Source organism: Erithacus rubecula, assembly GCF_903797595.1.
Source record: "Erithacus rubecula genome assembly, chromosome: 3".
Taxonomy (NCBI): Eukaryota; Metazoa; Chordata; class Aves; order Passeriformes; family Muscicapidae; genus Erithacus; species Erithacus rubecula.
Window position 1 is genome coordinate 79,893,246 of NC_136689.1, and position 27,925 is coordinate 79,921,170.

Below are 27,925 nucleotides of genomic sequence, written 5' to 3' on the forward strand. Positions count from 1 at the left end.
GTGGATCTATTTCTCCTCTTGTTTTGTGTAGTGTCCCCTCATATATCTTTGAAGGAAAAAATACCTTAATTCATGTAAGTTTTGTCTAATTGGTAGATTTCCTGAATAGAGAACTCACTGAGATGCAGACTTCTCCAAGCCAGGAATTACAAGGGTGATCCAAAGCAAACTTTATTCTGTCTTTTGAGAGGCAGAAGCTGCCCTGGGGAACTTGCAAAACCTCCTTGTGTGCTGTTGTGCAAACACTGAGCTGTGAAGGTGCTCCACCTGCAGTTCCTGGAGGAGAAATCCAGGTGGATTGTGCACCTATGCAGAGGTGGTCAGATCCTTCTGAATCAGAGGAATGATCTGATGTTCTTCAGCTCTGTCCCACATCATGTAGCTCAGGGTGGTACTGTTATGCACAGATCCCTGCACCCTGGGGAGTAGGCAGCCCTTGCTGATCCCTAAAAGACTGAAAGCACCATCCTCACTTTTATTAAGATGGCTCCTGTATTGTTTTGAGTGTGATCAGTTTAGATAAGTGGCAATTTCTCTAAATTTCAGGAAAGCATTTGTTGCTTATCTCATGTTCAGCACAGATGTCATTCTCCACAGGGAAGACTCTGCCACTGGATTTTGTTCTTAAGCATTATGTTATGGTTCTTAGGCATTTCTCTGACATAACTAAGTTTAGGAATCACTTATGTGATAGGATTTGGTTCAACTCTGACAATTTAAAAATAAAGTCCCCAGCATGCTCCAGAGAAGCTAAGAGCCTCTAATGAGAGATCTTCAGTGTGGCTGTCATTTCTACTGTGTTTCTGTTACTGAATCCCCTGTTCACTTTCCTAATATTGTTATCAGTGAATCGAGAAATCTTTTGAAACTTGTCTCAATGACAGTTGTAGAGAAGATATGTAATGTTTTTATTTTAAATTAAAAGACATATGAATTTTAATGATTTTTTTTCTCAAACCCTATGTTCTATGGACTGATAGTCTGTTTTTCTTTTTCAGGTCCTCTCTCTCACTGAAATACTGTGGCCATGTGTACTTTTCTTGATTCTAGCTGCCGTCCGCTTCCAGGAGCCCCCAAAATACAAGGAAAATTGTATGTTTTGTTTCACTTGTGTTCTATTTTGGTTGTCTCTACTTGTAGAAGTATTTAGTAAACACTAAAGGCATCCTAGAAGGAGGAACTTAAATGTAATGGAGTCAATGGAAAGAGTCTTACAGTGGGATTCAGTCTTGTCCAGCTACTGATCTGAGGAAGCTGTGTTTATATGGGAAAGAGATACAAAGTTTAAGATCTGATTGGTAAAACAAGTTTTAAACATCAGTTTTGGATTAAGGGAGATTACTTGGGTTTTAGTTGTATTTATTGCTTTCTATTGATTCATGGAGTGTAGACGACTGCCTCAGAGGTGGATATTTACAATTAGACAAGATGAACTTTACCCTAATCTACTTCCTGGGATGGAGAATTAATATTTTGTTAAATTATTCTATTTCCATTAACATGTCAAAACTTGTTATGATTCCCTCACCTTATAAAACTAATTTTGCTTTTATCTTGTCAAAATATAACTTCATTTAGAAAAGATTTATGATATTATAATCTATTTGGTTTATTATTCTGTTATTCAACAATGCCAGTAAAACAGAGATAAACCAGCTTCAGCTACATTAAAAATCAGTTTGGTAAAACAATGCTAGATCTCTGGAGTGAAATATCTGGAGACAATCTAGCCTGCATTATATACATTTATTTTATGGAGAGATATGGATAATTCCAGAGATATGGAAAAGTGCTGTTCAGGCAGTCTTGATTGCATGCATGTTCAGACATAGCTGAATACCAGTTCCTTCATTCTTTGAAAGCCTGTGAGAAAAGAGGAAATACCACTTTGTGCAGAAGTTCTATATTCCAATCCAGGCCACATGATTTTGGGCAGAGAGGCTAGTAACCACATGGTACTGCAATAATGTTCCTACCAGGAAAATCAGCTTTCCAAAGATTGCTCTCAAACATCACATGTAGCTTGTTGTGCCAATCTGACACAGGGGTTACTCATTTTCTGTGATGACTGAGTTATTCTTAAATGAGACACCTGGCATCAATACAATTTCATTGTTTGAAGAGGCCTTTTAAGAAAAGGGGGTACAATGTGATGGTGCAGTTTGCCAATGCAGTGTTCCTGGTGTTGCTTCTGCTGCTGCTTGGTTTCAGGTTACTTGGAAGCTCGTGATTTACCGAGCCGGGGCCTTTACCCTTTCATGAGGAGCCTTTTCTGTAATGTTGGTTCCAGATGCAGGAATGCCAGCTACACAGCACGGAGGCTCGGCCGCTCTGGGTGAGTTATGGGAGCCTGGCAGAGCTGGCTACACCACAGGGCATCCTTTGCTCCAGAAAAGGGTCTTACTGCCTTGCAGATAGGGTAAATAGGAATGTTGTCATTCTGTGCTGAAAGTTTCCCTTGGTGTTCTCGTGATTGCAAAAGATGTAAGGCCTTAGTCATACCTCTTGCTAATTTTTGTTTGTATTCCTTGGGCATTTCATGCTGATTTTGGATAATGAACACTCTCTGGGTAAAATTGTAGAGGTACCTTGTCTCATTCTTTCCATTTTGTTGCTATCATGTGGGAGCATACTTTTATCCTTTACTACAGAGTCTTTTATTGCATGAGAATGAAGCTGAGTGCCAAAATTATATGTGGATTTAAACTTCAAATAGATTGGGAACAGACAAGGTAGAGAAGTGAACCCAGAAAAGCAAAACAAGAACTTTCATGTAAGATCCACAAAAAGCCAAAAAGGAATTCCAGAAATTCTTGTACTAACAAAGAATTTGGAAGAAATTACCAGTAAGAAGTCCTTGTCATAGGATCCTAGAATGCAAAAAGAAAAGAAGATAGATTTGAATTTGTTTTTTTTTTAAATTTTTTTTAAATGAAGCAATTTCATCTAGTTTAAAAAATGCTTGAGGTGCAAATATACTTTTGCAAACTGGCTGAAGGGTGTCGTCATAAACAGCCTTTCAAAATATATAGCAATAAAGTCAAATTAGGATAAGTTAATCACAATATATATGTTTATATCTGTATATTCTGAGAAAATTGATAATATCTACCAAAATATATTAGAGGGCTGAACCAGGTGCATCAGAGCATTAAATATTTATGGTTTGCTATTGTAGAGGTTTATAGGCAGCAATAAATTTAGCATACAGCAAGCTGAAAGCTTCAGTCCCACAGTAATAGGCCATAATACTTATCTATTGATCTACATGATCTGCTCCAGCTACTTGTATATGTAGAGAACTGCTGATTGAACATAAGACCATGCAAAATAAACCTTGCATATGGGCAAACTTTTTCTACATAAAGCAAGATTTGTTAGTAGATTTTGACAATTTAAGCTGCTATTAGTCAAGATGTATTGTAGCACAAGATGTTGCAGACAAAAATACCGTATTAAAATTCTCCTCATCCTCTGACTACTAATACAGTTAAGATTATTACATGACCACTGAGTTTCCAGCCTTTTCACTAGGGTTATACTCACCTTTCCACTGCTGCTCTAGGTTGTGTCAGTAGCTGCAGATGGAGGGAGATGGGCTTGTTATGGCAAGTCATGATCTAGAGTCCTTTACCTGGAGGAATGTGGTGTTGAGGGCTTCTTTTTTGCTTGAGGATGCACTTGGGGTCACTTATGTTTGCTAGTATGCTTTTTACTTTGCTTGTTTCCATTGGTCTGCATCTCCGGGATACATTCAAATTTATGTGGTACTCCTGAATGTATATGGCATTTTTTTACATATGTTAGCTAGCTGTTATTATTTCTTGATACTTAGAAATTGGCTTTGCTCAGCTGTAGTTCTGAATTTTAACTGAACATTGGTGGCATGTTTATAGCCATGGGATGCTCATGCCACTCCTCTTATCATGCCAGACACTCCAGTATTATACTCCAGTACAGTTCATCCTTGTCTCCCCCTCTCAAGGCCTCTGCTATTATACTGAGCCAGTGTTCTTCTGCACTGCTTAGTTAATCATAAATATCTCATTCTGCACTGAGTGGTCACTTGCTAATTCTATCTGTATAAGATTGTGATAGTGTTATATAATGACAAATGAAAATACAACAAATTTTGCCAGAGTTTTCTGGCCAGGAAAATAAAAAAAGGTAAATCTAACCCAAGCCAAAATGAAAACAAAAGTCCAGGCAAATCAAAGGGGGCAAGCCTGTGCTGTGGTCTTTCCAATTCAGTGCAAAGCCTGTAACTTCTTACTTGCAGTAACCATTCTATATGACTGGGTTAAAGAGTTATTGTAACTCTAGCCTTTTAAAAAATATTCCCTAAAAGTATAGTTTTTATTTACATCACTAATTCAGATGCCTTCTAAATGTGTTAAATCTCTAGAAATGATGAACTATATTTACTGCTTTGCATGATTGTTTACACTGTTTTGCCTGAACTACCCAAATTATATTCCGGCTCAATAGAAAATCAGGAAAGAATTTCCTGGAGGCAGTCTTAGACCTATTTAAGAATTGGGGAAATTATTCAGTGGCTTTCAGTTTTTCTACTGCAAAATACTATGCATCCAAATTGATACATTAAATAGGCTCCATATTTATGCACTAAAAATAGCCTAGGTAAGGAAAAAGGCTAAAAAGGTAGGATGAAGTTCATTCTGAGGTCAGTCTGTTCCACCAGGTCCATCAGTATAAATTAAGTCAGCCTCAGGGCTGCTCTGACTTATGCTGGCTGCCAACAGCCTTAGGAATGTGGGCTGTCAGTTTGATCAGTCAAACAAAACTGAATCCAGTCCCTGTTGACTGGAGAGATGGGGTGGCATAAGAACAGTAACACCCATCATCTTCCCTCTATGGATTTATATCAAACTGTAAGTCTAAGGGTACATTTTTATAATGTCAATAATATTGGGTTTATTAAGGGTGAGTCAGAGACCTGCCTAGTTTGCATGGACACTTTGCAATTCGTTTTCACAGTGTGTACCACTTTGGTGCTATCTGTTTGAAATGTAGTAGTTGGCTTTGGGAGGAAGCAGTTCTGTGACTACTGTTGGAACCTCCATGGAATCCATAAGCCACCAATAACTATTTGACAATGAACAGCCCCCACCATGAGGGGGGCTGAGCCCAGGGTGAAGTTATCCTGCTGCAGGCCATGCCCTCACAGATGTGTCCCTGTCCCTCCAGTTAAGAGCCTGTGATATGGTGAGATGAGCCAGGTGAAGCCTACAAATGCATTAACTTCGATTTGCAGCAAGATTTTCCACCTCCTCTGATGCCTTGGGAAGCACCCAGTTTGCAAGAGCTCTGTGGCTTTGCTCCTTGCTCCTCTTTTCAGCCACTGCAAAAGCTGCTGGCAGGCCCCTGATATGATTCCCTAGCCTGATACATCCACTGGCATCTCAGAGCAGAGGAGCAAGGAAGTATTCAGGAGCTCCCATGACAAAGGAACATTTCCCTGCTCTTTCCAGAATGTTCCACTCCTCACCTCACCTTAGTGGAGTACAGCAAAAAATTGGGACCATGCAAATAAGACAAAAAACCACATAGGTCAGGGTTCTGTGGCATTACACCTGCACATTTCCATGCATGTGCATGGATGCATTATGATTTCCCAGTACTCTGGATTCCCTGGCAAATCTTGCAGAACATGGTGGGATTTGCCCTTGCAGTCTAGACTCCTAGATCTATGTTAGCTAGACTTCTCAATACCTAAAAGAAAATTAAGATACTCTCAGAACCACAAATATCACTTAAGCAAGAGTCTAAAATGTTATCTTTAAGCATATTAGTTTATTTCTCTTTATTTAGCTACGAGTGGTGGCAGCCTGAGCAGCCTCACCCAGCAGGTGTGGTATAAACCCTGGTCTGTCTCTGGCACTTCTGCTGGATGCACCACTCATACCCATGTGGTAGCTCTGTCTCCTTTTGCACCTGACAGTGCTCCTGGGCTCACCCTGCCTTGTGGGGCTGTCTTTGGAGCCTGTGACACACTCTGTCTCCCTGCAGGCTGGGATCCTGGGGGACAGTGTCCCATCAGTGAGGGCATGCACTCTGTCAGGGTTGCCTCAGCTCCTAGCTTGGCCCCCTCCTGGTGCAACCCTGCTCATGCCAGCCCTTTTCTTACTGTTCTAAACCTTTTGCTTTATCATTACCTGGGTCTCTGGTGGCTCTCCAGTGGAGGAGCATCAGAAGAGCTCATGTACAACAGCATGTATGGAAGAGCAAAATCGAGGAAGGTGTAAGCATCAGCAATATCCTTTGTGCAGGAATTGCTTAAAGGGTCAGATTTTTCTTTAATGAGGGATATCTTCAAATGAGAAACGTTTCCTGAAGATAACTTTAGGCTGCAGTAACTTATTGCAATATTAATTCTATATGGTCTAGGCCAGCTTTTGTAGCTGGCTATGTAGCTGGGAAACAGAAGCAATTTTTGTGATCTTTCTCATAGATTGCCAGAGAGTTGAGGAGAAAAGGAAATTTAAGCATCAGTTTTCTCCATTTTAGAGCCGATTAAGAAAAAAAATTATTTTTGGTTCTTTATATATTTTACTCCATTGCATTTTAGGAAGGTTATAGTGGTATCAACATGGAAGAGAAAGATCCTTCTGTGAGAGACACACAGTATGCTGTTGTCCAGCATGTGTATTGGTATTGATGTCTCCATGCTGTCCTGATATGGTGCAGAATAAAAGCCAGCTGGGGCTTTGCAGTTTTAGAGAGAAAATATTAATGTGGTGACAGGGGAGAGGTTGAGATTAGTTTTCTGAGGCGCTTATGAAAATCACTAATCTAAATGGCATTTCACATCAGAGTTGAGTTCTCAGATGAACTCTGAAATGTTCTTGTTATCTTGAGTAACTGAGTAAATTGGACAGAATTAATGTTTCTGAGTCATGGCTTTAGGAAATGACAATTGCTTCTACATGCTCAGAGATGCAGAGTCTTTTTGCTCTTTTGCAGCATTTTGTCATGGTCAAAGCTTGTACCAATGTATGTCCTTAGTTTGATTTTTGTTCTCATGAACTTTGTGGAAATGTACAGTTCAAGGGAGAGCTACCATGGACAATAATGAAATTTTAGATATGTATTCCCCAACTCCTTCTTCTAATGCTCTAATTCTAATTATGTATGTACTCTCCTAGAAATTTCTAGCTTCCTTCTTTTGTCCTTTTTATTATCCTTTGCTTCCCCTCTTTATGATCCTAGCAACTGCTGCTAAGAATTTCCTTGGAATGGCTGCTGGACTTCCTTTACACACACAAAAATGAGCTAATGTCACCTTCAGAAAGCACATATTGAAGGCTTTGGGAGAGCTGCAGTACAACACTGAAGTGTTTTTGTTGGCACACTGTCTGAAAGTTGTTTGCCTTGACTGTCTCTGCAGCTGGTATTGAAGTGTAGTTTCTTATCTTTCTGGCAAAATGGTGATGTCTTCCCGCAATTTTGTGTAACCTGTGGTGCATTAGGAGCTCAGTAGTAACTTGTTGCATTCTTATTAGGAGGTAAATGTGGTCCTCTATTACCATGTTGAAAATACATAAAGTCCTTTAATCAGCAAATAAGACCTCTGTAATAATTTAAATTGCTTCATAAAACTAAGCCAAATAATCAATGTCATGCCAATTGCCATTTCTCCTTCAAAAAGAGGCTGTGCTCAGATACAAGAATAATGAGGGTCAGGTCTGTGACAATGATGGCAAAAGGGGGTCACAAATGGCAGCTAGCTGACATGGCTGCTGACCTGGAAATCCCCACAGAGCTGATAGCTCACACAGCTCACAGCCAGCATATCCAAACAGCTGCTCTTGGACTGCTGAGAGGCTTGGGCTTAGGAAAAGTGGAATTTCTGGAAGACTGCATATGTGACTTCTCTTCTGTAATAGCTGGGCCTTATGCCCTTGGTTATGTTATTATTACCCTAAGTATCTACATCTCCCTAGAGTTTTTCAGCTCCCTCTCCACTTTTGTCATCAAAGCTCTTTTCCCTGCACTTTGCCCTGTAGCTCTTCAGAGCCACCACGCTCCAAAGTGCTGTCTGCTGCTTTCTGAAATGTTTCTGGTCTGTGTATCTTCCCAGTTCCATTTCCCCACTCCTATGTACCCTGTGGGACCTCACAGGGCAATAGATTTGTCCCTAGTCCTCCAACCTGGGAGCAGAAAGGACAGCCCAGCTGAGTGTGCTGTCAATTCAACCTCTCTTAACTAATGTGCTTCTGCCCTGAAGCAAACAAGTGTAAGTTGTAAAATTAGATTCCAAGAGGATCCTTTTTTGTTGTTTCCCTGCTGTTTGTCAACCCAAGCTTTGAGGATCCAAGGTGCAGCAGAGTCAGTGAAGGGGATAGAGTGGAAGGAATTACTGATTCCTTCTGTCACTGCTGTCAGTGTCCCCTGCTGCTGGCAGGGAGGCCAAGCAGCCCCTGGAGGCAGCATTGAGTCCTGCTGTGTGCTCCTATGTGAGTAAGGCTTTTTCTCCCAGAGCATTGTTGTTTGCAATGTTTCTAAAACCAGGAGGTTTGTAGATGAGGATGCAAGGCTTGGGTTTGGTTTGGGGGGAAAACAACATGGGCTGGAATACTGCACTCTTCTGAATACTTTTTAAGACAACTTGTTAGGAGAGTTTAGCTTTCGATTTCAAGTTCAGCAAGTATTGGGAAAAAACCCCAACAAAACCCAACACTACCACTCCCTCCAAACCCCACAAAAACCTCAAGACAACAAAAACCTGTGAAAAAATTCATGGAAACAGAGCTAGAGTTTTGGTTTTTTAAAATTCTGATCGTGACTGCTGTTATTCTTTCTGGTCAAGTGCTGGCTTCTTGTTCGTGCTCAAAAAGCAGAGTGCTAGGAAGATTTCAGTATGTAGGTAGTTTTCCAGCTCTTTGCTAAACATGAGTATTCTCAGCTGTCTGAAATTTTTGCAGAGGGAGTTTCAGTAGTATTGGAATTTGAGGTAGTTTTCAAAGACAATAACTAAAGTACAACTTCTAATCACCCTAAAAGCCACCTTCTGAACAGCAGAAAGCTGCTTTTTAAAACTCCATTTAAAAGGGAAAAATGCGTGATGAGGAATTGTTCTGCCTTTAGCCCACTGAAGTTTGAGGATGGTGAAAGAGTTTTCTAAAACCCTCCTGTCTGTTGGCCAAGTTGGGATCAAAATAAGCTGTATTGAAACAAATAAGAGCTTGATTCTTTTAAGCTTAAATTTTCTTTGTTTCCCTTAATCTGAAGTTGAAAGTAGCTCTGTGAGTCTGAACAAATGAGGGTCAGGGAGGAGGGAAAGAGAACTGAGAGAATGAGAAAGTGGTGGCTGATGGCTTTCTTTGGTTTGTGAATTGATCTCATTAGGCTTTTCTTCCAATGAGTAAAAAATGTCCTGAAAGCAAGTATTGGCATATAAACTGGATGGGAAAGGAATGTAACTCTGTTATATTTTTGTAAGTGGGATAGGACAAGAGGCAATGGGCAGAACTGATACCCACAAAGTTGCTCCTGAATATGAGGAAAAGCTTCTTTACTGTGCAGGAGACTGAGCACTGGAACAGGGTGCCCAGAGAGGTTGTGGGTCTCTCTCACTGCAGATGTTCACAGAACATCTGAACACAATCCTGTGCTGTGGGCTCTAGGATGACCCTGGTTGAGCAGGGAGGCTGGAGCAGATTACCCACTGTGGTCCCTTCAACCTGACCAGTTCTGTGATTCTGTGGCAGTTGTGTTTTTAATGTAAAATAGCAATGTTTTTGCCAGACAGGATGTAACTCTTAAGATAACTTGAGTCTCCTATAAGATAAACAGAATTCAACTGCCTAGTAACATCCTAAATATAAATATTCCCTTGCTTATGGTGTTTTAGGAGAGTCTAAGTAATTTTGTCCTGTAAAGAGATGTGTCTGGTTTCATTTAAAAGTATTGCTAGAAAATTGTGCTATTGAGTAGTCACCAGATAGCAATGTGATAGAGATAACAGCAATAACATTTACCATGCCTGCAATCTCAAATTAGGAAAAAAACAGTAGTAAGAATAAAATACTGTTTTTATACCTTGCTGAATGTATTTGAAAAAACAAACTGTTACCCTGGATACAGTAAGAAATCTTGAACTTTTTCATCAGAGAACTGCCACCAGGATACATGATAATCCCCTGGAGAAAAGTTGAGTGTGTTCAGAAACTTTAAAGACTTTTTGCATGTGTCTGTTTTTGGCTGCTGCCAAAGTTGGCATAGGTGACCTCAGCAATTTTTCACTGCCTGCTTTCCTGAGGTTTTGAGACCAAGTACTGCAACTTGCATGCTAATGAATTGAACTAAATAGAAATTGTAAAAGTACATAATTGTTAAAAAAAAAATCAGAATACTGCTGTGAGTATATACAGATTTTTCGGCTACTTGGTTTCAGTGTGTTACCTCATCTGTCCCTCCTTTTCTACCAAAATATAGTGCAAGCCCCCAAAGTGGTCCAGAGAGAGCCACTGGACCTGATCTAGACTTCATAGAAGAGATAGAAGAACTTGCAAAGGAATTTATTGATACTACAGAGAAAGCCATGGTCTTAGAGAAGCTATGGGAAGAAAACTCAAGGCTCTCAGGTAAGCTGTGATTTTCCTAAAAATCAATTTCTTTGCCTGCTGGTTAGTGATAGCCATCAAGCCAAAGAATAATTTGATCTTAAAAATAAAATTGGGCAACTAAAATTTTAACGGATCTTAAAACCCCCCACTATTATGATTATTAACACTGTGGCCATCAAAATTACCAGAAAAAAAATCTAGCTTTCTAAAACTGTGCCCTCATATACTTGAGAGTTATGAAAACAATGAGAGGAAAGCTTAAAAGATAATAATCAGTGTACAAGGTTACTTTGTCTATCTTGCATTCTAAAGTTGTTTATGAGGATTTAGTTCTCCCTCCCCTTATTTTTCTGTTGCACTAAAGAGTGTAGGAATGGAAAACAACAGTAGCTCACACCTGGTGACCTTCAGTCTTGCACAGAGAGAGTGAGGCTGGAAATAGCAGGATCTGAGTCTCCTGTTCCATTTCCACCCACATCACACAGCCTTGTTGCTGTAGTGGGGGGCATTGAAGAGCTCCCACTACCCTGTTTCCCTGACTGAGCTTTCAAGCAGAAAGATTTAGGTGAAATCATAGTTTTCATGCCTGGCTGTCAGGTAGCTAGGACATTCATCTAGTTTTGCCTCACTAAAAAATTGAACAGTAAACAATGTCTTTTACATTGTTTTTGTGATTATAGTAAAAGTATTAGGAAGCACAGAAAATCAAATGAACCAGTATCTTTGGGATATTAGTTGCTTTGTGTGCCTTTACTTTTCTAGAAGCATCCTTTGTGCCTTGCTTGCTCTTACTCATAATATTGATTCTTCTGACGTTAATAATGCTTCTTTTTAAAGACAAAATATTTAATTTTACAGGGCTCCATAACATCACCAGTTTTCTTACCGTGAGTATTTTTTACAGTCTATTTCTAGATGACAGTTCTGGTATTTGAGGGGTCTTTATAATAATGGTTAGAAATGGGTATCCTGTCAAGTTTAAGTAAACTATCTTAAAAAAAATTGAAGGAAAAAATGATAGCTTGTAAACTTGATAATGTTAAAATGATTTCTAGATTACTTATTTAAACCAGTCTAGGCTGTTCATAGCTAAAATCCACAACTATTTGAAGGGTATTTGTTTATTAGGAGCAATTTAGAAGTGTGTCTGTCAAATGTACTTTTTTCCACATCTGATTGTTACTGCTACTTTGTGAAACCTAGATTTCCAGTTTATAACTTGAAATTAGGTGGTATTTTTATAATAACATTTTTAAATTGCTCATAAGATCATTGATTGAAAGGAGCCATATCAATATGAAATTTCATTTCTGGAACGGAATATAGAATAGAAAGAATATATTTGTTAACATTAAGAAAATATTAAGTTGACAGTAGATGACCATTATTAGAAACAGAGCTTGTATACACAAGCTTCTTTTTGCCTGAGCCATACTCATGTCACCATTATGCAAAAAAGCCCAAGTGAGACATTAAATTAGAGTAGCAAAGACTGCATGATAAGAAAGTATGATAAATCCTATTTTGCATAGGCATCCCATTTTGTAGTTCTATGAAAGAAGCTGGTTTATCCCAGGCAGGTCATCTTTAAACAGCCATTATTATAAGCTATTTGGGACCCCCAAAAGCCCTGCAAAGAGCTGTGAGGCAAGCATGGCAAGGTCTGGGCAGTCCCCTGCTCTTTATACCCTAGACTAAGAAATTCATTGCAGGGCTAAAGAGTTCCTTGTTCTTGAGAGCTCAAAGATAATCCTTTCCTTGGTTGCGCTTCTGAGCAGAAAGAGGTGCCTTAGCTTTACTGCCAGCTCCATTTTTCCATTGGAACAGAGAGGCATGTCAGGAACAAAGCTTCCATGAGTTCAGAATACCACCAAAATCATGTGGTAGCTATGTTTCCACTTCAGAAAAATATTTTGAATGGTTTAAAATTCAAGAGGGTCTGGGAAATAATAGGCACCTGCTTTTTATTTATATTTTTTTTTAATTGGAAGTGTTCCATGTAATTTTTATTTTTTCTGCCTAAAGATGGATTTGAATGAAGCAGAGAAAATTATTTCTAGAGCAGAAAATCTGTACAAGCAACCATATATCTGGAACCTTCTGCATTCACTCCCTCACCTTGAAATGAACAGCTTTTATACGGAAGATGAGTTAGCTACCATAACACAGTTTCTAAAAGTTATTCAAAAGTAAGTACTTTCATGTTCTTGGAAAGGTGCTCTGTTTTAAAATTTTGTCTGCAATTCTTGTTCTTCTCACTGTCTAATTAATAAAATAAGCATCCTTAACAATGTAAAAAGGTTAAAATTTTCTTCTCTTTGCCAGATTTTGCTTTTTTAAGACTGTTAGGAATTTTCACCCACACTGATTCCTTTATAACTCTGTTTTGCTTCTCTGCCAAACTCAGAGATACTCTAGGAATCTTTGATATGCAGCCTCATGATAGCTATGCCTGAAATTAGCCTATCACATAATATGGCTTTGAACCTTATAATGTACTGTGGGGATCTTTGGAAGACAGAACATATGCATATGAATATAAGAAAAAATAGTTTTGATCCTAATCAGACCTGAATGTTTGTACCACTTAGTATTAGAAAAAGTACACATTTTTGTTTCTTATGCCTCTTGCTGTCAAAATATCTTTAGGTAGCTTTTTTTTTTTCTTGCAAGAAATGAAGCAGTAAGGAAAAAACCCCAGGGACTGTATTCTGAACTAGGCAAAGGAATGTTGGGTTCGGAGGAAGGCATAGAATTAAAGCATAGACCAATACATCCAGGAATTTTCAGTCAGGTGTGTATTTGTCAGGGTAGGCAGTTTGTTGTAACAAGTTGATAGACAATTGTCATTGTAGTCAAATAACAAAGTCATAAAGTAAGAGAAGCCCTCTGAATCTGGGTGCCTGTGCAAGACTGGCCATGTACCTCACCAGCCTTAGGCTATGGGGAAGCAGGGGCCCAAAGACCATGAATGAGAAATTACTGTGTTGTTCTGCCATCCTTTATGACCCCACTGTCTCTCTCTTTTTTTTTTTTTTTTTTTTTTTTTTTTTTTTTTTTTTTTAAATTTTAATTAAAAAAAAAAACAACCCAACAACAAAAACCAAAACTCTCCATCCAGATAAGAAGGATATGATGACACAACTTTTTTTTCAAACTGGAAAACAAGTCTCTTACATTACACAGACTGCACCTATATTGGTGCTTGATTTAAAAAGTTTCTTTCTTTTCCCTTATGCCTGAGTAATTTGTAGCCTTATTCCAACTTGTTCTCTGAGCTATTAACATGCAAAACTACATAGGAGACTCAGATATTTATATATGGTTTTGGTGTTTTTATTTGCTTAAGGTTTTTTAAGGTTTCGGTGCCCTTCAGTGACCGAATTTACCCTCATTAATGCAATTTGGAAAGCAAACCACAAAACTTAATACTTGTTTCTTGACTAGTATCATATTACTATACCACATTCTAGAGGTCCTATCTAAGGCAGAATTTAGCCAGTAGAAAGGTTCTGAATTTACATTTCCCACTTTCTGGTCTGTTTGCTTTGTCTCTGAGGTACTTAACAGAGATTTTTCACATCTGTGTTACCAGCTTTGGGTTTACTGGATTCTTATTTGCATAATAAGAAAGGATTGCTCTGCAGGAAATTTGCATGAATTTAAAGTAGTGAGTTACAGTTATATAAACAGAAAAATATTTTGTTTTATTTTCACAGCTAAGGTGATGGTGACTTGTAAGAAATTCAGTAATTACATTATTATCAATGCATTGTGTAATGAACTTTAACTTCATGAGATTAAGTATTATGTTGCTTTAAGAACTTTTTTTTTTCCTGCAGATTGATGGGAAGTGAAATATAAGTATTCTGTGTTGATCCTGCCTTCTTGTGAGGATGAAAATATTTGTGATAATCTCACTCTTATTTTTCTTCACCCTTTTTTCTCCCTTTTTTGAGACCACATCGGTCCTCTCAGGACACATTTTTTTACTGAAAATTGACTGATACTCTAACTGTAATATCTCAATTTGTGTTGTGTTCATTTAAACTCTAATTTCATAAAACATTGGTTTTTCAAAGGTAGAAAAAGTGTTTTATTATTCAGTTGCTTGAAGGTTGTCTCTTTCCAGCAAGTCCTTTCAGATTTTTAGGTGTATAGAGATCTTGATTTTTGTTCTATTTTTCATTTCAGTACCTTGGCATCACTGAAGGATTTACCTGTGATGCCACTGGGCCAAAATTTCTATGAAGTGGTGAAAATGGCACTGAATTTGACTGTTACATCAATACAGGATAGGAGTTTAGAAGGTAAGAAATTTAATTCTGATTTTCTTTGAAATACCTCATATCCATGCTGGAAATATGATATCAACTGTTGGACATTCTTATAAGTTCCTGATGTGCAGAGACTAAACTATATTATTGTAGTGTTAACCTAGTTCTTTACTGACCTGCTTTTTAAAGACCAGTACTAATTAAATTTTATCAGACTCTGGTTACTAGCAGATAAGCAAAGCATCGGATAAACTGGTCTAATACATAGTGTTTAGGATGGTGTTTCATCAATGAATTTTGGAGAAAAACTAAATCAATACAAGGGAGAGTTTCTTCTGTTTGATAGAAGAGAGCATTTTGTTTTGGACATGTGTATGTTAAGCATTATGACTGATTTACTTTAAGATTCATTCTTGTGTTCTCATGAATTCTGCTGTCCGCTGAAGGGTTACATTTCTCCATCTGCTGCTTCTCTATTGAAGATGAGTTTAATTGGTGAAGGTTGTCTGTCTGGCCCCAGGAAAACAAGAAAAGATCAGGAGCAAGTTTCATGGGCAAACTGAAGTGCACGATGTGTAGTTGCAGCTGTCTGCTTGGTATGGAAGGTCAGGCTAAGAGTAATGTGCAGTCTAAATCCCACTTCACCTGCAAAAAGGAAGGCTGATGTGGGACAAGGGTGATGGAGCCCTTGCACAGAGGATGAATTTGATTTCTGTGGAACTTCGGGTATTCTCCCATTGCTCTCATCAGTGAATCAGCAGTGATTCACATGAAGTGCATGCACACACCTTTGCATGACTCTACAGCTCAGAATGGCATCCTACAGAGTTTGTGGGACATCCCACCATCACCCTATCAACTGCTGAAATGCCATCACATTGACTGACTTTACCACTAGTGCAATCATGGATTTTATCCTAGGTGAATTGGTGTCTAGGTACACACATCCTGCTGTTCCCAAAAAAGCTGGGAACATGGCACTTGGATCTCAAGTGTGAACCACCAAGAAACAACATGAATAAAAAGAATGGATCACATAAATAAAATATTTCCTTTCTTTCAGGTTTTCAATATAATCTTTCTTTCGGGGATGTTTTGTGGAATCCGCTTGCGGTGAAAGCAGAACTTGAATCCAGGTTTGGTTTTGATGGCTCTCGTGTTGAGAAGCTCCTAAGTTATACAGCACAATTAACTGAGGTAAATCAGTTGAAAATTTTGGCATCTTTCTCTATTTTTTTTTTAAATTTGTACCATGAATGTATTTTCCTGTGTTACACAAGCTTGAAATTGTGAAGCAGCTACAAGGTTGTTAAATATTCTTGCTTTGTTTCCATCAAATAAATGTATTTAGCTTTAGCTGACATCTCTGCACATGAAGATACTGATAGGTCTAGTTGTGTACACTAGTGAATTTGTGCTTCTCTGAAGTCACAGCTGTGTATGGCAGAGTCCTGAGTTTATTATCCAATCCTGTAGAGAATTCTGAATATTACTCAGCTAAGCTTTTAAACCAAATCCTTGATTTGAGTCTGGCAGGATTAGCTTGTCTGGTAGCATTTTTCATCTGGTTTGCTGAACAAAGAATGCCTGTATCTTCTGTGTGTAAATTGAGAGAGACCAAGAGTCCTTTCTTCTCAGTTGTGCAGTGTTGATATGAATATGTTAGACTGTGTTGTCTCAGTGGTTCTTAATCAATATCCTGGTGATGCATCACATTTAGAATAAAATATCTTTCTTCAGATAGGGCATTCCAAAATGGTCTGTTGTGGTCATGGGGTTTGAACTGCAGAAAACTAGAATCATATTTTGAATTTGTAATTAAGTCCACAGTTTCTTTAATAGAAAATGTTAGTATTTATGTGAAATCTGTTTGCTCTTTGCAGAGCACTACAGTTTAGAATTATATTCCAGAGGAGATCATTGTAAAAATAGTTGATTTAAACAAATAGATAAATTATTAAAAAAACAAGTCCCTTAACTTTTGAATGGCACTTTAATGAAATATCAGTGATAGCCTGTTAGATCACATGAACTGAATTGAGCTGCATCTTGGTAGTATGGTTGACTGAAATCTTAGGCTACTCACTTGCTAACTATTTAAATAAGAATTTTGGTATTTGTCCTTGTGTTAGAATATTGAAGACTATCACGAACTATGAAATCAAATATGGAATTTACTGGATAATGTTTGTTTCAAGCACTTCAATTCTGTATCTAATGGCCCATTTTGTTTGGTGTCAAAACACGTGCAAAATGTTTTTAAAATTCTCAGGTCAAAGTTGAAAGGAGCAAGGATGTAAAGTGTCTCAGACAATAACATAATTTAAATGTATATTATTTTTGTAAGCTTTAATAGCATTTATAGGCTTGGGAATATTAAATCTTTCATCACAGAATTTAAAATTTAGTCAACGAGGAAAAAATCCTGTTCTCTTGGCCACTCTCTTGAAACCCACCAACCTCAATTTAAAACTACTCTGCTGCATGTAATCACTGGTTGAGATGTATCATTGTATTAAGTGCTTTTTAGATCAGTAATTTTCATACTTTTGAAGTTGTTTCAATACAGTTCTCCTACTGTAGAGTACTGTATCATAGTCAAGTTAGTTCAGCATTAGCCTGCAAATTACTGTGGAAGAAGCAACACTCGAGTAGCTACAAGGTGAAAATTCCTTGCATATACAATCTCATCATTCTGCCTCCTGTAAGTGCACTTTTAATGGAGCCACTGGTATTTTATACAGCAACCTGCATATGGAATACTTCGAAGTATGTGCCCAAGAATAGGAGGCTAGGTAAAATGGGCTTTGTTCTTGCTGAAAAGGCTATGTGTTACTCTTATTTTCTCTAGATTAGTAAGTTGATAGGAGAGATAGCACTCAGAAATGCTCTTGAAATACTCATCAATTCCTTGTGTCCTTGCCAGATTCCCACAGGAGAGACACTGGAGCGGTTTGTGTGCTCTGCTCTGGCCGTTCTCCTAGAAGATGAAGCAAACAAAGAGAATAATGGAGAGGGCTGTAATTCTGCACAGCATGAAGTCAAACTGTATCTTGTTCATGCTGTCAGCAAGTTTAAACTCTATGCACAGGTAACTTTCATGAGATAATAGATTGAATTCCTAGTTTTTCCATGTAGGTTGTCAGCAGTAACTTGGTTAAAAGATCAAAGTTATTTATAAAATTTTGTTTTCATAAAATTTCTTGCTAATAAAATAATCCTTATAAAGAGTCATTACAGTGGAAGTATGGTCTATCACCGTGTGTCTACTTAATCAGATTTTCTCATTAACAGAGATTCATATTTGAAATCTAATAGGGAATGTACTGAAATATAGGGAATGTAGTGAAATATACTGCAATGTGGAGACCTGACAGAGAAAACTGTTTATGCCTCCAGTAAACTTTTACAGTTTCATCTGAGACTCAATGTTGAACAAAACTGAAAAGTGACTAGACACCTCTACTCAAATATAATTAATTAATTTATTATTCCTATTCACTGTCTCTGGCAATAGTGGCTGAAGCAGATAAAAGTAAACTTCCAGTAGAGCATCTTAAAATTCTGCAGTACAGCTTCCTATGTATTTATTCAAAAATGTAGTTTTTGAGAAGATTTCCCTGATGTATGATGTAGGAGGTAATAATTCAATGTGATTGCCAAAACTGATGCAGTAATTTCTATGGAGGCAAATCCAATAATAATTTCAGCCATGATTTTAAAACTCTTAACAAGGGTTGACATTCTTGTTATGGGAACCAGAAATACTGTAAGCTGCTGGCCACTGTGAATTATCTTGGTGAACAGAATATCTCTTAGAGTAAATCTGTTATATTCACCTGGCATCAAAAGGAAAGGTAAAGGTGAAGGAAAGGAGAGCACTCAGTAGTTTTGGCCAGGCCTTTTTATGCTTATTTCTGGCCTACACAATGGGAGCATCCAGGCTCCTTCACCACCTCTGTCTTATGGAACTCCAAAAATGTTAAGGCTGCTATCTTCCATCATATTGGCAGGGTAGGTAGAAATCTGGTAAAGGAAGCCTGAGTAATTGGCTGCGGTAGTCAGCTTGTGGTTGATTTCAGCCTCAGTCCATCTCCATTCTTGGAGAGAACCAGGAAGGTGAGAATTTAGGTGAGGTCAGTACCACAAGGGATGTCAGCTGTCTGTGTGCTGTAGCCTGTTGCATTGCCAACTTGCATGTCAGTAAAACTATTGAAAATCTGCCTCCAGCATGTTCGTAATTTCAGAGTCTAAAGAGGCTGTTAGGGAGAAATTTTGGTATAATTGTGGATTGTGTGAAGTTTTTGAAGATATGCAAATTCTGTGTACTGCCTGTGTAAGACAGCCTTGATTAATGAGATGTTCTGTTCTGCATTCAAACCACTAGATACTTGAGCAATGGCTTGGCAGCAGCAGTCTCTCTCAGAATCTCCTTTTGGAACTTAGAAGAATCATGGCTGTGTTAACATCTCATTTTCTAGATGTCAGGGAAGCCAGGGAACTTTTTTCAGATATAAATACCCTGATCCAGCAATGGAATAAGAAATCAGATGCCTATTTTTCAGAAGGATATGTTTCATCTCATGATTGGTAAGTTATACTAATCTTTCTGCACTTGTCTTATAAAATTAGATCAATCTGAGTATTTGTTTTCACTTTCATTTAATTGATTTCTGTCTGTTGCCTGCTTTGTGCTTTTGTTTTTTACTCTGTAGTTCAAAACCTTGTATACAGACAAACAACTGTGTTGATGCTTGCATATTATGAAAAATAAGTTAAGTTTGTGCTTCACAGTATAGCTTCCTACAGGTTCATCAGAGGACCTGACTACTACATGATCAGGACTCACAGGAATCAGCAGCTGTGGATAACTGGCATTTTGAACTAAGACCTGAATTCTCTATCTTGTTCTGCAAACAAAGTTTAATTCCCACAAGTAGTTGGTAATACTTCTCATGTATTGCAAGTCCAATGCATCTGAAATATTTAGAATTATTATTGTGGAAGTCAAACTCAGTTGTGCAGGAGATCTTGTAAGAGAAGCTCACAGCAACAGCCTATGGAAAACAGTATTTTAAACAGTTGTACATAAGTAGTTTGCAGTCTCATCTAGGGAACCGTGAGTGTGGTTTCTTTTGAGGTTTTTGAATTTTTTTACAGTTTCAAGTTCTCTGTTTGGTTCATCACTCAATGCAAATGTAAGCACCTCATATGAAGATGTGTCTGTAAGCCCTGTACTTATTAAGAATGATGTTTCGTCCAGCTGTTCAAATATTCCTGATCTGGAAGGTTCTCCAGAAGAGTTAAGTTGTACACAAAGGGAGTTAAAGTTTGTCAGAGCTGGCAGAGCCTCAAGAAAGGTCTATGGCAGAGCACAGGAGCTGATACTTCCGTATTTTTAATGGCACACTGGATGATCTGCATTGCTTCTGGGAATTTTAATATTGGCCTCAGTTTCTCATTGCTTGTTCATATCAAACACTAGAGCTGGAGGAGGTATGATTCATGTTATACAAATCAACATCTCGGGATAAATCTGAAAGAAACAACCCATTATCACCTAGGAAGAGATACATGCAGCCAAATTGTTGAAAAATTTAGTATTGTATTTGGAAATTTGGTTCCAATTTTTAAAAGAGAACTGCACTGCTGCTGCAGTTGTAAGCAACAGCAAAGCATTTTTTAGCAGTTTGCAGTACACATTGTTTTTGTGCTCTACCTCTGATTGCGGAGTCTGGAGAGAAAAAATATATTTAAGGAGAAGATATTTTGAACTTGGGGCTTTTACATTCCAAGGGTCTTTTTTTCCATGCAACTCCTCTTGACCAATCTTACAGAGTTAGTAATTGTTTTTTCTTCTGATAAATAATACTGACACATAGAAACATCGATTGGTGCATTCCAATTTTCACTGTGACTCTGTGTTTTTGTAGATATTGAAATAGCAGTGCAGCTATCATGCTGTCAGTTGGAATGTTTTAGCTTTCAATAATTGTGAGAAAACAAAAAAATCTTTAGAATTCACAGAAAATCAGAGACTTTGATCAATTTTATTGATACATTCTTGTCTATAAAATAATTATTCTGTGGAACATAAAAGGTTTGTTCTTTTCAGCAGCTGAAAATGTGAGGTACTCAAAGATGTTGGACTCTTTGTGGCTTTCAAGCTTGATTATAAGTACTGAGAAATGCACAATTCTTTAACTGCTGGCTACATTCAGGTTTTGATTTGAATGAGGCTGTGACTTTCCAGTAGAGTTTCTTCACCTTTTTTTAAAAAAACAAAGTAATTGTCAAGTTTTGCCAAATCAGGTTTTTGTGGTAATTAATTTGGGACTGCTATTTAAATTACATTTGGAATTTCCTTGAATTAAGTAAATAGACCTAGATTCTAAAATTAAACAATGTACGGTTTAAAATTCTTGTCTGCCTGCTAGTTAACTAACAAGAAAAAAAATTGCAATTTTTCAGGATTTTGACATCTTTAAAAGAGTTTTTGAAGACAGAAGAAAACTTAAGGATTTCTGGTGAAAAGAAAATGGATCATCCTATTCATCTTGTAGAAGTCATAGAAAAAATTATAATGTTTGATTTCTCAGTTTCTTCAAACAAGTCTCAAATTGAAAATAATGCCTTGTATAAAGCAATTTTATGGATAAAAAATTTTAGTGAGGGGGAGGAATCGGCCACCAATTACTCACTTGCAGTTTCTGAACTCCATAATGTGCTGCAAAAAAATTTCCAGCCTCTTCAGAGCTTCTGGATGAAAGACAAGACAGAATTTTTCTGGCATTTAGTGGAAATTGTATTCCATGAACTTGATTCTAGGCTTTCTCTCTTGAGTCAAGTAGAAGAGGAAGAGGTAATTGAGACCTTATCTAGAATTTTATCTTCTATTACAGAAAATAAAATCTATAATGGAAGTATGGCATTGCTCAAAATTATCCTGACTGATTGGCCAGAGTTAAATATTACTGCTTTGGACCATTTAAAACATTTAAGCAGACACTTCCAAAGAAATCTTTCTAAAGTTGGATCATTGTCTGGTGATCATGTCAATGTATCATTTAGCACAATTCCTGGTGTGAGTAATACGTCCTCTTTATTTCTCTCAAATGCAACCTTTATGTATAGGGTACAAGAATTAGCAGAAATTGTGCATGATTTCCTCAGAAATACCCAAAAATTAAATAGTACTAGTGTGGCCTCCCTTGTTCCAAAAATTTTTTCTCTGTACCAGAATGATGATCTGGTTTTAAATATTAAGAACAATAACACTTTGTTAAATCTTCTTTATGAGATTTCAAAAAGCATGTCATCTTCTGAAGTATGGCATGATTTGCAAAATAAGGAACTAGTTTTTGATTTTCTGTTTGAAACTTTTGATCTTCTCTGGAACCTCACCAGTAAATCTCTCTGTGAAAAGTTACAGTTAATTTACAACTACACCGAGTTTCAGGCACACATTCTTGCACAGAATGGAAAAAAAGATATACAGGTTGTTTATGACACTCTGAGCAGCCTTAAAACACTATTTATAGATGAAGAGTTCCAAACAGATGTCTTATGTTTTTTGGAAGAGTTTCTTGATCTGTCTCCAGGATGTCTGGTAAATAATGGGTGTGCTGATTTTTACCTAGCAAACATGAGTTCTGTAGAACATTCAGCAGAGCTTTATGACTTACTTCTGCTTCCATTGGACACTGTCCTGTCTAATGCAATGAACTGGGGAGATAAGGTGAGTGTGCCTTCTGCTTTGCACTGCACTTTTACATGGCTTCAGGCATGGACAGAGATTTTTGAAGAAGCATCAGAAATCTTAAGTTTGAATTCAACCTATTTTGTTTGCCTAAGAGATGATTTGGCATATCTCTCTGAAAATCTTTTAAATGTAACTCAAGTTGAACTGTGCAATAATACAGCTATGGCTGTTGTTGAAGCTACAGGAGCAGCAATGAAGCTACTAAAAGCTCTATTTCAGGAACAGGGCAATTTAAATGACTTGAAAGATTTTGAGGCTTTCCTTGTTAATCTTCAAATTGCAATTAACAATGCATTTGATGTCACAAACTTGCTTAAAGAAGGCAGTTTTGAAAGTGTTTTAGAGACAATGGGAGTCATGATAACTACAATGCAGAAATCTCTACTAGCAATTGTAAATGAAGAGTTTTTGAATTCCTGGCTTGATGCTTTCATCTCAGGAGAATCTGAGGGAGAAGATAAGGGTGCTGGTGCATTTTCCATTGGAAATTCCCTTTCTACTGTTCTTAAGCTCTCTCAAAAGGAACTTGAAATTATTCTCACTGAGATAAATGATACATCTGCTCTTTTAAAAAGTGTACCTCAAGACAAATATATGGCTTGTATCAGCATTTTCCAGAATATCACCAAACTAATTTTGGATAACACTCTGAAAGACATGCACTACTTGCAAACAAATTTTTCATCTCATCTTGCATCCTTTCTAAACTTTCATAGTACAATGGATGAAGCAGAGGATTGTAAGGCATGGATACATGGATTAAGTCATCTCACTGAAAAATACAAGTCACCTTCCCAACTTGAAAGTGCAAAACATATTTTATTTCTTCTGCAGTCTCTGGGAAATGCTGAGACAGATGCTAAGCTAATGAATGTGATGGACTTTGTTAATTTGGTTTTTAATTTGACACTCCCTGAATGTTCCCTGGGTGGTTCTGATGTGATTTGTGCAAGTGTTTATTTCAATATAATAGCAAAAACTTTGACATTTATTCTCCCTGAATTTTATGTAAAAGATGACATTAATGTGCTTGAATTTATTTTTGAACTTTTGAATCACTCTGGACAGCAAATACAAACTGTTATCAGTGATTTAGTTGGGAGCTCATTGTATATGTCAAATAAGACCCATTTTGGTCAGTCAACACATGGTTTTAACAGGACTGCAAGAATGCCCCTTAATCCTTATCACCACATTCATCTTTTATCAGCAGAACTTTTGTCAGAAATTCAAAGACTTCTGAAAAACAAAACTTTTGAAAACAGCTCCTCTCATTTGGACAATGAGATTGAACCTTTCTTGCAAGGGAAAAATATCAGCTTGCTGATGGAGTTCTTTCAACATATGATTAGAAAACTTGACACAAATTTGCAGAATGAGCACAAAATGTTTCCTCAGAAACTGGTAGAAACAGCAGGTCTGAGTACTGAACTGGTAAGGAAGGCACTTGAAATTTTCAAGTCTCCTACTTTTACTGTCTTTCCATCAGGAGATGAAAAGGAATTTCTGAAGTTTATGGTTAACTTGGTGCAAAACATGAGAAACATGGATCTTGAGTTTTTGATAGGTAGATTCAAACAGGTCAAGGAGAGCCTAGAAAATTTCTTTAAAAATATCAAACCTTTTTCTCTTGAGAACTCAGAGTTAGGTACTTTAATAGACTGGTGGGATGCATTTGAGAATATATCATGTTACTGGAACCTGACTGGTGTATGGCAAATAACACAGCTTTTTGAACAAGGTGAGCCCTACAATATAGAAGATGTGTTCAACCTCCTCTTCGATGTCATCAGCCTTACAGAAAGAGTGGCTCATGGCAACATTACAGAAGCATTAACTGAAATATATGCTTTCATACTGACCCAGGAAGAAAAAATGCAAATGTTTACTGATGAGGAGTTCTCTAACCAAGTAGAAGATCTTCTAACATTGCTGGAGATATTGGCAGACATCTCTGATGAACCTGGAGAGGCTTCTGTTTGTGTATCTGTGGCATTCTGCTGGACTCTCACAACAGCAACACCTCTCACAACAGCAACACCTCAGAGTGATCCCACCATTCAGCTTTGTGACTTTGTGCATACCAATTCTACTCTTCATTACAATGCAGTCATTGAAGTCATTAAGGAGCTTAAACTCATCACTCTGGATGACAGTTTTTCTTGCTCTATGGAGGACATTCAAATGGATATCACTCGCAATCTGACTTGCTTCTTTGATCAGATGAAAGAATGGAACTCTATAATTTTGAAGTTTTCTGAGCTCCACCATATAAATAGCTCAGTTCTCAAAGAGCTGCTAGATTTTTGGAATGAGCTATCCCTTTATGCTGTGCCACTCCAGGTGAATAATACAGATGCAATCAATTGTTCCTCCACACCAAAGAGCCAAATGGCTTTACAAATTATAGAAACTCTGGGCAGCATTTCAGTGTCAGAAATGGAGATGGCCAAAAGTCTTCTTGAACGGCTTGATAATCTTTATGGTGGCCTAAGGTGGAACAGAGAGTCAAGAACATCACTTAAGAGTGCTCTTACTAATGTTAAGAATATGACCAGTGAAGTTTCTAGGCTCCTGAATACTGAAGCTGTTCTTTCTTTTCTTTCTCTAATTCAACCTTTAATGACACTGTCATCTTTTGGAAACCAGACACATGAAATTCTTTTGACAATATCAGCTTTAAGTGGGAACATCAATATATCTGATACCTTAGAGAACTTCTGGTTTCCTGTAGTTACAAACATAGAAAATGTATTGGTGAATTTTAGTGTTAGAGACTTACTTGTGGTGATAAATCAAGAGCTTCAATTACTAAAGTTTGCCACTGGACAATCCTCTTCCATGGCTCCTGATATTTTACTAGAGCAGTTTAACACATCTGTAGATGCTATATCAAGAAATTTTGAAGATATACAAGACATTGTGAAGAGCATTCTATGTGAGTGTAACAATAAAAATTATTCTAAAATAATGCATGATCTAATTCTACTTATGAGTAATGAAAGTTCATCAAATGACCTACTGCTGGCTGTCAAAGATATTATTGCCTTTCTGGAGATATTCCAAAATAAGACTAAGAAGGATTACACTGGTATGTTGTTTGGTGACAGTCATTTTAGCAGAGAGAAACTGAATAATACTCATGCTGCTTTTTCAGTTTTGCTAAACAGCCTCCTTCATGCAATTGCTGATCTTGATGTTGTAGAAGAAGCTTTGCATACAAACAATACTGAACTTCATAAAGTTGACTTCATTGATTCATTTTTTTATAATGCACCATATAGAGACACTTCTACTCAGTCCCAAAGCAGAGCTCTGGAGATCATGCAAGAGATTTTGCAAATAATATATCAGCCTACTGCAGAACATGACAGGAACAAAATAAAACTCTTATTAATGAATTTGCATGAGGATATTATGACAGAACTGAGGTGAGTGTTTTCCATGTACTCATTTTGGGAAGTGTGCTAACAATGACAGAAGGGCTCTCTGTTTATAAACAGCTCAATCAAAACTTTTATTAAGGTAATTAGTGTTTAATTTCAGATTTATTCCAACTTGTATTGTTCATAAATTCAGCTGTATTTGGTATCAGAATACGTGTGGATGAGATTATGTTTAGCTCATATTTACCTTAGGTATTTAGTCATAGGTATTGATACTTGAAGTGGTTTCTTTGGAACTATTATAGAAACAATTACTTGAAGAAACTGGTGTTTTAAAATCCTTGCAGATCTGAATACTGAACACCTGTTAATTGGCATGCAACAGACATTTTTCCTGTGGAGCTAAGTGTTAAGGAATGCTTGAGTGTAATTCTTTATGTTGGGTGAAGGCTTTTTTCTATATCCAAATATAGCTATACCAAGTTTCTTTAACTTAAATTTATGTTATGGCTATTGCATTCAGTTGTTCAGTTTAAAAAATGCAGTGTCTGAAGGAATCCAGAGCCCGCAATCATTTTTGCCTGGTTGCTTAGATCAGATGTAATCCAGAAGCAGAGGAAACTGATGGTTTACTGATGGTTTGCTTAAAAAAAGGCTGTTAGACTGGAGATGCTGCATTTAAGCAATACTGAATGAGCCCACAAGTTGGTTGCTCCAGAGGGATCTAGGGTGTCTTGCTGATGGAACTACTTGGTCCTACTGACCTAAACCAGCTGAGAAATGGCATTGTAACATTGATGATCTGATGTGGTATTTTCACCTTTATGATTAATTTTATGCAAATACATGTAACTGTTCTCCATCAGGGTCAAACATTAACCTAATCTGCTTAAAAGTATTAAAAGGAAGTACTAGAAAAGTGGTTTATTTTCCCTTCATGCTGATTATCTGCTCTTTGCCATCAACTCAGCATATTATGTGGGCTCTCAGTATTTCTGAAGCTATTACGATTTTCCTTATATTGTGAAGGTGTTTTCTACCACTCCTAGGGGGATATTTTTTTGTAACATGGAAGTATTCTGATTTTGAAATAGTTCAAACAAATGTAATAACTGTTAATATTGAAATTCTTGTGTGGTTCATTAAAGACTCCATTTCTACATTGTCACTTCTTGAAATTTTTCTATGGTACCCTTGGAATGAAAATAACGCTTTCTTATTGATGTTTCTACAGAGCATCTAAAATCTGCAGCATTCTTCAGGAACGTTTATACCCTGATAGTGCTGTACTGTTGCAGAAATTGCAATTTACCATTTTGAGTGTTCTCAAAATCATTTCAGGTTGGTAACCACAGTAGTGGCTCTGAATCCCCACGTGCTAGTGCTGCTAAGGCTTTACTCTAAGCAAACTTTTGTACAAATAAGGTAATTTGGATGATGTCAAGCAAGGCAAACATTCTGATACCTGGAAGTTACACCAACAGAGGCACAGGAAAAAAATCTGATGCAGATCATACAAAGGGATGATTACTTTCTGAAGTGTTAACGTAGATTTAAAATCCCAGTGAAAGCAAGAGATCTTGCTGCTCCTCCTCAGCTAGTGAGCTGAGTCAAGTCACAGGGTTTTGGTTTTTGTTTTTTTTTTAAATGATCCAGGCTTGCCATAGGGCAGTGTGTAGTTGACAGTAAGGAAAAACGGGGGCAGTATTTAAAGCAAGTAGCGTCTCTCACTTCAGGGTGTGTCACGCCAGTTAATTGGCTACCAGTAGCTGAAAAACTTCAACAAATTGTTCAAATTTTACTGTAACCTTGTTTAATTCCTTATGTATATGCTCCCAAGTTGTGCACTTTAAGAAGGGCTCTATAATGACCCCAGTGTAAATTCACATTGATTTCTTTGGAAAACAATAG

General features: G+C 37.4%; 1 protein-coding gene across 1 annotated transcript in view; it reads left to right on the forward strand.

Annotated features, from left to right (window-relative positions):
* Window positions 1-27,925, forward strand: part of ABCA13 (ATP binding cassette subfamily A member 13) — a gene marked incomplete at its 5' end in the record, with an annotated part of 166,003 nt that overhangs the window by 1,014 nt on the left and 137,064 nt on the right. The window contains 5 exons of the mRNA XM_079299367.1: window positions 999-1,092; window positions 2,212-2,335; window positions 14,784-14,899; window positions 15,930-16,063; window positions 22,107-25,566. Coding sequence (XP_079155493.1) covers window positions 999-1,092; window positions 2,212-2,335; window positions 14,784-14,899; window positions 15,930-16,063; window positions 22,107-25,566 — 3,928 coding nt within the window. The remainder of the gene's footprint in view (window positions 1-998; window positions 1,093-2,211; window positions 2,336-14,783; window positions 14,900-15,929; window positions 16,064-22,106; window positions 25,567-27,925) is intronic.